This window comes from Camellia sinensis, chromosome 2 (genome assembly GCF_055761805.1).
Source record: "Camellia sinensis isolate YWXY chromosome 2, ASM5576180v1, whole genome shotgun sequence".
Classification (NCBI taxonomy): Eukaryota; Viridiplantae; Streptophyta; class Magnoliopsida; order Ericales; family Theaceae; genus Camellia; species Camellia sinensis.
Window position 1 is genome coordinate 42,463,596 of NC_138962.1, and position 9,078 is coordinate 42,472,673.

The 9,078-nt window shown below is 34.1% G+C and overlaps 1 protein-coding gene across 1 annotated transcript; it reads right to left on the bottom strand.

Annotated features, from left to right (window-relative positions):
• Window positions 1-1,136: 1,136 nt before the first annotated feature.
• On the bottom strand, window positions 1,137-5,130 carry LOC114284604 (receptor-like protein kinase 7). The gene is made up of 2 exons (XM_082914217.1): window positions 2,366-5,130; window positions 1,137-1,876 (listed from the first exon to the last, which is right to left on the bottom strand). Exons 1-2 carry the CDS (start codon window positions 4,938-4,940, stop codon window positions 1,512-1,514), a joined length of 2,940 nt encoding a protein of 979 aa, XP_082770343.1. The 5' UTR covers window positions 4,941-5,130; the 3' UTR covers window positions 1,137-1,511.
• Between the last annotated feature and the right edge of the window lie 3,948 nt (window positions 5,131-9,078).

Consider the following 9,078-nt stretch of genomic DNA (forward strand, 5'->3'; position numbering starts at 1 on the left):
CCCCCATGCACTTGAGGACTGTTGTGTGCACACTTATCAGAATGCTTCTGCAATTAAAAGAAATAAGATGATATTAGAAGATTCAATTCTTCTAAAAGGTGATTGATTTTAACAGCATTCTTTATGTCATGGTTTAGCTTGATAACCAAAAGCCCAATTAGATTTATTTTTCAAGTCAGTCATGATGAAACAGGTAAAATGGAAGAATTTCCTTGGATGAAATCACAGTCCTAGCTTCACAATTAAAGAATCCTATTTTCTTGATTCTTCTACCAATCTTGAAGTATAAGACTTGTACTTTGAAGAGAAAGGGATAAGACACAAAAAGAATCAAAGCCAATGGACCCTGATCCCCTCTTTCTCATTATTGCATAATCAATTTGCTCATAAAGGGAGAAAGGCCTTCATGTGTAATAAATACGACTTAATCATGTTGGGTAAGATTGTGTACATCTTGCCTTGCCTATACACTGGTGGCACTGAGGTCCCCTTTTTTTCAAAAATTATTTCCCATTACTTGACAAATCAAGCAATACAAAGTAGCATAATCAACTCAAATTATTAAAAAAAAAAAAAAAAGTTCCAGAGAGAGAGCAGAGCTTCTCTCTCTAGGAGATTTCCGTCAGTGCTCCGACAACTCCTTTTACATTTCTAAAGTGTAGATCTACACTCCTAGAGTATAGATCTACAGTTTTTGAGTGTAGATCTGAACTTTTTATGTCTGAAATAGGAGTTTGAGAGTTTTCTTCCCTGATTTTGGCGTAGATTTTTGGATTTTTAACACTCACAAGAAGTCCCTCCTCTCTTAAGCCTTCTCCCATACCATTGTGGGTGTACTTCTTTCTCAACTCTAGCTTTTGGCGTTATCCGAAGTACGGCGGCAACGGTAGTGGAGTTGGGTAGCAGTGACGGGGACGACGTCGACAGGGACAGCATGCTTTCAAGCAAATCTTGCTTTCTAGACCACATCTTTGAGAAGATTGGTGGTTTTTCCAGGATTGCAACTATTTTTTTTGGCGAATTTGTTGTTTTATTTTTGTTGTTTGTTTTTTTCTTTTTGTTGTTATTAAGTTTGTATGGCCCTTGGAGTCTTATTTCTGTATGTTATTGTTGTTTTCATATAAATGTTTTCCATGTTTTCAAAAGAAAAAACTCAAATTATTCCTTTTATATTAAGTGGTTCATCACCTACAAATGAGTGGAATAAAAAAAATTGTCTCATATCATTACATACGTCTCTCTCTGCTTCACTCTCTTACAGGCTAAGAAGAGCTAAACTAGCAAGCTTGGCATTTGAATTTCTTACCAAATAAACATTACAATCTGATCATACAAGCTAATAGACTTCTTGTTGATCTACTGACGACAAATTGAGGCCTGCAATGTAACTCTGATCTTCACTTGAATTGTCTACTGTGCTATAACCACTAAGAGACTTGTTGGTCCCCAGATTAAGACCTACTCCTCCAAGTGAATCTCTGTCATTGAACTTGCTATTGTGCTTCAATTCCTCAGCTCTTACTGTTTTCACCGTCTTTATTGACAATTATGCCTGTCAAATTACAAGGCTCGGCCTCTTCCAACATCTGCACTACCATCCTCATGGAAGGCCTCAGTGCCGGAGTCTTCATTGTGCAATGAACTGCAATTCTCAACACCCTGGCAGCGTCTTCCTTCATGGCCTTTGAGATGGCTGCGTCCACCAAATGAATCGAGCTGTCTTTTCTTCTCATCTCTCCGCACACCCACTGGACTATGTCTTTGTTCTCTCCGAACTCTGGCTCAACAGGCCTCTTTCCTGTCACTAGTTCCATCAGCACCACCCCAAAGCTATATACATCACTCTTCTCGTTCACCTTGCTTGTGTATGCGTATTCTTCAAAACCAAAACAAGGCACAACAATCAGTTTCATTGCAACAAGTAAAGAAAATTTAGAACCGCCTATTGTGATTTCAAAACACTGAAGCACTTCTGGAAAGTAAGAATGCAACTATTATGACAGAACAAACAAAAATGAGAAAGTAAAACAGGGTAATTACACAAGAATACAAGATATACATCGCATGTCCATGGGCGAAGAATGACAAAAGGTTTTGGCTATTAAAATAGGAGAAAATACAATAAGCGGCTGTCTCTTTTCTAAGTCATCTATAACAAGAGTTTGCTTTACTCACGTAACCCTATTCCCCGAAATAAGCTATAATATATTAAAATTTGAATACAACAAGAACTGAGTTAGACATTAATCGGTTTGAGCAGGTCGCTAACAGGTCATGTGCATGAACCTGGTAAAGTATGAGACATTCACAACAGCAACTAAACTTTATCACTGAAAATAGCATGTACATGGAAATAAAAGCTAACCTGGAGCTATGTAACCATGAGTCCCTGCAATAATGTGGGTAGAATCCCAAACTCCATTTGGCTGCACAACTTTTGCTAGGCCAAAATCTGCAATCTTGGGCTTCAATTGCTCATCCAACAAGATGTTGCTTGTTTTCACATCTCGGTGAATCACTGGCCTATCACACCCATGATGCAAGTACTCAAGCCCTTTGGCAGCCCCCACTGCAATCTCGTACCGCACCTCCCAATCCATCTGGATCTTCTGACATGTGTGCAACCTGTCCCACAAACTCCCATTGGGCTGGTACTCGTAAACCAATAGATTCCAGTCCTCGCTTGTGATGCAACAATATAATTTCACTACATTCACATGCCTAATCGAGCTCAACGTGGCCACCTCGGCATCATATTCCAGTGACCGAAGATTTCCCTTAGGAATCATCGCTGAGCTGCTCCGGCAGCTTCTCCGGTCACCGGAATCTGACTTCCAAATATGTTTAACAGCCAATTGTTTGCCATTGCTTAGCATGACTTTGTACACATTTCCTGACCCACCTTTGCCAATCAAATTTTCCTTTTTGATTGCATTCATGACTTCCTCTTCAGTGAAGCTCAACATATGGAATTGTTTCATATCCAAAGAACTGTATCGTTTGATCGGAAGGTCGTGATTTTCCGGCTTATATTTATACTTAACATACATGAAACATGCAAGTGACACAAACAAGACAGCTGCCCCAGCTACAAAGCAAGATATAACCGTCCGAACATTGCTGGACTTGCCGGAATCTGACGAACATGGCTGGAGATTCCTCATATTGTCACCACAAAGCCCCGGGTTTCCAGCAAAGCCACCGACAAATGCTTCAATCGATAAAGAATCCGGTATACGACCCATCAACCTATTGTTTGACAAATCAAGAATGCTAAGTTTTAGCGAGGATAAACTCACTGGAATTTCCCCGGAAAGTTCGTTGTGCGACAGATTTAAGGAGTTCAGGCTCCTTAAAGAACCAATACTGGCCGGAATCTTGCCGGAAAACAAATTTCCAGCGAGGTTTATGTCACTTAGAGAAACACACGAGCCTAAAGACTCTGGAATAGTACCAGAAAACAAGTTGTTTTCTAAATGAAGATTGCTCAGTTTCTTCAAATTGCCAATTGTTGCCGGAATTTCACCAGAAAATTGATTCGAACCCAGCTCAATGTCCACTAAAGAGGTAGATTCCGAGATTGTGGCTGGTAATTCACCGGAAAATTGATTGTGCGAAAGAAAGAGCTGTGCTAAAGACTTGGCCTCGCCGACATTGTTGGACAATGGACCTTCAAACTGGTTCATAGTGAGATCAATGATTGATAAATTCGGCAAGCTCCAAATTCCAGCAGGAATTTTCCCGGAAAGTGAATTGTTGTTTACTCGTAAACGATTCAACGACAAGCAATTCGCATAGTTTTCCGGTAACCCACCGGTGAACTTGTTCTGAAGCATGAGAAGCTCACTCATTTTGCCATTTTTGCACATGTTAGGCGGTATAGAACCCGTCAGAAAGTTCTCCGAAACGTCGATGTATGTGAAGTTGCCATACGATCCAATGTTCGGAGGAATTGAGCCTGTGAGCTTGTTGGTGTACAGAGAGAGGTTTGTGAGGGACTTGAATTCTCCCAATTCAATCGGAATTTCACCCGAGAATTTGTTTTCGAATAGCTGCAATGAGACTAGCTTTGTCAAATATTTGGTCTCAGAGATGTCTCCTTCAAGACTGTTAGTCGAAGCGTCGAAATTGATCAAATTTGTGAGGTTTCCGAACCCATTTGGAAATTTTCCCGAGAGCTGATTTGAATAAAGCTCGAGCTGCCAGAGGTTCTTCAGTTTTGTGATTCCCTCTGGGATTTTCCCTGAAAGTTGGTTATAGGAAAGCTCAAGATTTTGAAGCAGAGTGAGGTTTCCAATTCCTTCAGGAATTTCTCCTTGAAGACTAGAGTTTGTGAGGTAGACCCGATACAATTTGTGAAGATTTAAAATCTCCAGAGGAAATGGACGCCAATCAAATGGGTTGTCACCGAGGCTCAAGAATTCAAGACTAGTAAGATTTTCCAGCGATTTCCATGGAAACTGGCCGGAAAATCCACTGTGGTTCAAATTCAAGAACTTGAGTTGGGTTAAAGAAGACAAGTCCGGGAATATTCCGGCGAATGAATTCATACCCAAATCCAAGTACTGTAATTTAGTGCAATTCGACAATTCTTCAGTAACAATTCCATACAATGAATTCGAACCCAGAGAGAGTTTTTCAATGGATTGAAGAGAGCAAATTGCGTCGAGAGGAAGAGTTCCAGATAAATTTTGTTGAGAGAGATTGATTTCTTTGACAGTTTGGTCGGAGTTGCAAGTGATTCCAGTGAAGTTGCAGAATGAGTTTTGATTTGGAGTCCATGTATTGAATACATTTGTGTTTGAATTTAGTAGTGAGGTTTTGAATTTGAGAAGGGATTGGAGGTCGTTGGTTTTGGAGAGAGAAATGAGAGAGAGGAAGGAGAGGAGGAAGAGGATTTTCCGGCTGGGATTTTCCCGGAAAATGGGTTCGGCTGACATGGCGGCCAGTGGTGGAGGAAGGAGGAGGGAGGAGGGTTGGTTGGTGTTTGTTTTGTTTTGTGTAAATGAAATGTGAAAATAAGACTTGGAGAATCTAGTCCTATCATTGAATAATACAAGGGGTGGCTTTGTAGGAGTTCTGACTTTTTGAGTTTAGTTCGCACGGACATTTATGGAGAAGCATAATGGGACAATTTATTTTGAAGCCAGACATTAAAATAAAATAAAAATTACCTTCAAATTTTAAAATTACAAAAATTATATTGCTATACAAATTTAAAATTATTATTTAATAATTACCTTTTTTTCATTTTTCATTTTTAAAAAATTAAGTTTTTTATTTATTTTCATTTTTATTTTTAGTAAATATTTTAAAAAATTTACGTAATTTTATTTTATAACTTTTTTTTAGATATATCTAAAAAGTAAAATATTTTTAAAAACTAATAAATACACAAGAATATGAAAATGTACTGAATTTTTGTATTTTTTTTATTTTTGGTATTTAGTGATTTTTTTTTAAAAAAATTTCACCAATATTATATTTTTTAATTGTATTTATGTTAGGTGTATCTAAAAATTAAAAAAACTCTTAAAATATTAAAAAATTTAGTGAAAATAAAAAAATACAAAAAATAATTTTTTTTAAAAAGTAAATCCTGAAAAGTGAAACTAAATAAGCAAATTACTTTTTTGATTTTTTTTTATATTTAGTTTTTCATCGCTTGTCCCACCTCTGATCTGACTCTCATGAAACTTTCTCCCACTCCCACTCAAATTCGCAAATATAACTCCTACCCTGACCCTACCCGATTTGCAACACAATCAAAAATTTAACAATATTATTAAAATTTAATAATTAAAACTAAAAAATGTTATTTATAATTAAAACAAATTATTATATAGTGTACATATATTAAAGTTATATTATATATATAACTAAAATACTCTTCGTCACCCTGACCTGAATCCATCGTATTCAACCATCTTCGAACCCATTCCATTAGAGTCGAGAAAAGTTGAGAACTTGACAGATAGGGATATTTTATCATCGCGAGGAACACTCATAATTAGCCATTGTAATTATAATCCAAATCAAATACAGTAATATTATAAATCCAGAAATAGCTATCTAGAAATTACTCAGAATAATCATTTTATGATTCAGATTTATTCTATACACGGACTCTACACTACATAAATTCAATCTCAACCTCACAACTCTTATTTAAAATACATTCGAGATTTATAAATAGCATTTTCAATCAAATATTTCACCAACATAAAAGTGAAAAACTTCGTATAAGAGAGATGAAAATGACGTATAAGCCTTTACCGACACCCACATCTACAGTGCGAGAGGCGTGGCTAACAATTGTCACTTACACTTAACGTATGTTTGATATTTTATTCTCTTTTTTAATTTGTAATTATTTTCTCAATGTCTTAGTTATATGATATTTCCAATACATAAAAGGAATAAGTGTTCACAAATTAGATGAATTTTTAATTTGACAATGAAATTATATACATTTATAGAAAAAAATTATATAAAACGTCATACAAGAAAATTATATAACATTTTTAAATAAGATAAAATATTTCAATTTAACACTACATTGTTCGAGTTAAAAAAATTCTAATTGTAAAACAGATGTATCATCTTTATAAATTAAGACAATGTATAATCTCACATAAACAGAATTTTGTCATGTACATAAAAATTTATAGGAGATCTTTTTCTTATAAATTAATAATTAAGTGATTAGTAAAATTAAGTGTCACTAAAATGAATTACCATGAGCGTTGTGAGTTTTATAAATTTTATTTTATATAAAATAATAATTATGCTTGATTTTAAAATTGAATTTCATTAAAAAAAATTAAGAGGAGAGAAATGAGAAATTTGCAATGTGATGAGAAATTAATGGAATGTCGTGTAGTGAAGAAGAAGAGGTGGGGGCGATGGGCATCCATAGATGGAAACTTGCGGCGGCCGACGGAGTTGACCCAACTCTCCGAAGTCGCCACGTTGTACACTAAGGTCATGTTTGTTTGGGTGGACTGAATTAGCATTTTCATAACTAATAGTCCTAGGACTACCAATCCGTTGAATTATGTATCTTATCTTAACTAATAATCAAGTTTAAAATAATTAATCCGTACTATAATTAATCCGTACTTTAATTGTTTAACCAAACATCGGATTAATAATTTTATTGAACTATTAGTCCAATCCGAAGCTCATGTCCACCCAAACAAACATGGCCTAAGAGACTGCAAAAGATTTAAAAAGTTGTTTGTCCCGAACTACGTGTCCATAAATTATTCAGTAGGTTCCATTTTTAATTTGTGAGCTCTAATTAATGGCGAATTTTATGTGATGTAATATTTTAATATTATATTTTTATTTTTTTTGTTTTATTTTTTTAGGGGCAAATTACATATACACCCCTCGAGGTTTGGTTAAATTACAGATACCCCCTGAGGTTTCGGAAATTACATCCCGCCCCCTGAGGTTTGTATTTTCATAACAATTTACCCCCTGAGGTTTATATTTCATAACAAATTACCCCCTAATTTCTTATGCAAATATAACATTCAGGGGGGAATTCGTAATTTCTCAAACCTCAGGGGGGTATCTGTAATTTAGCCAAACCTCGAGGGGTGTATATGTAATTTGCCCTTTTTTTAATTTTTCACGTCACTAGAGTTAGATTTAGAACCCCAACTATAGAGCTCTAAATCATCACACATTAGGTGACGTTGATATTTTAAGTTAATAGTTTTAATAAAAAAAATAGTAATCATTAGCAAAGTTTTTAAAATGTGTCTAGAGAAAGATTATGGTTTTTAAAATGTGTCTAGAGAAAGATTATGGTATACACATTTTAAAAGGTGTGCACCATATGTATTGTGAGGTGTTTTGAGAAAATGGTTAAAAATTAATTTTTTAAATTTTTGACTTTTTTTTTTTATTTATGAGAAAAGAAGTAGATTAAAAGCTGATAAGTAACTTTTAACAAAATTTTCAAATTAGGCATGTATAACTAAAGAAGAAAATAAGATAATTATATATTTTTTGAGTTATAATTTAAAAAAAGATTAATAACTAAATATTACTAAATAATATTATAACTTAAAAAAATAACCAAAAAAAATATGATATGATTAAAAGTACATATAAAAGTGTGCATCCTAAAATTCTCCGTCAATGTATTAGAACTCTTTTTCTCTATTTTATTATTGTTATTGACGGAGTACATTATTGATATGATTTGTCAAACCGAGAGAATAATTTTTGATAAAAATTTAATACTGTAGTCAACTTTTTGAAATATTTAACATTATTATTCAATTATTATTAGTCCAGCACAATTTTTTTTTTTTTAGTTGGGGGGGTCAATATCTCCTCTTTACATTTTTCCCTTACATTTTTTACTTGTAGGGTTTTCGAGCCTACTTTTAGGCCCAATTTTAATAATTTGAACCGTTCATATTTTAAGATTTATTTAGTATATCATACTTATAAAAAATTAAGTTGATCGGATATCAGAAAGTATGTATTCGGAAAACTGTTTATTAAATTCTTTAAAAATATAGTTTTTAGTTCGATTTTTCTGAACATATGCTTTCTGATATTCGATTAACTTAATTTTTTACAGATATAATATATTGAATAAATCTTAAAATATGAACAATTTAAATTATTAAAATTAAATTTAAAAGTGAACCTAATGACCTAACAAGTAAAAAATAATGCAAGAAGAAATTCCTAATTTGGGGGTGGTGGTGTGATATGTCAGACAATAGAATAACTTCTCGTAATTATCACACATGTTTTAATGTTAATAGTGGGCCCCTTATTAGTATCACAAAATCTCTTGTGTGTGTTTTTGTCAACGCGAGTCCTTTTCTCTCACCGACTTTGAGCTATTTCCAGGCAGGAACATAAACTGACCGTGTGTTACGTGTACACTCTTTAGTCTGAGGTCGGCAAACTTTCTTTTCATCAATTCTGTCCATTTCTACTTCCCATAGGTTTATTTATTTATTTATTTATTTTAGATTTGATATTTGATCTGTGAAGAGAAAAATAAAATTTTAATTTCTGAATTTAATTTTTTAAAATTTTAAA

Bases quoted from the DNA above. Each gene is read 5' to 3' on its own strand.
- LOC114284604 (XM_082914217.1), bottom strand. From the start codon at position 4,940: ATGTCAGCCGAACCCATTTTCCGGGAAAATCCCAGCCGGAAAATCCTC. The intron at 1,877-2,365 runs GTTAGCTTTTAT...TTGGTTTTGAAG, and splicing joins TCATGGTTACATAGCTCCAG to AATACGCATACACAAGCAAG.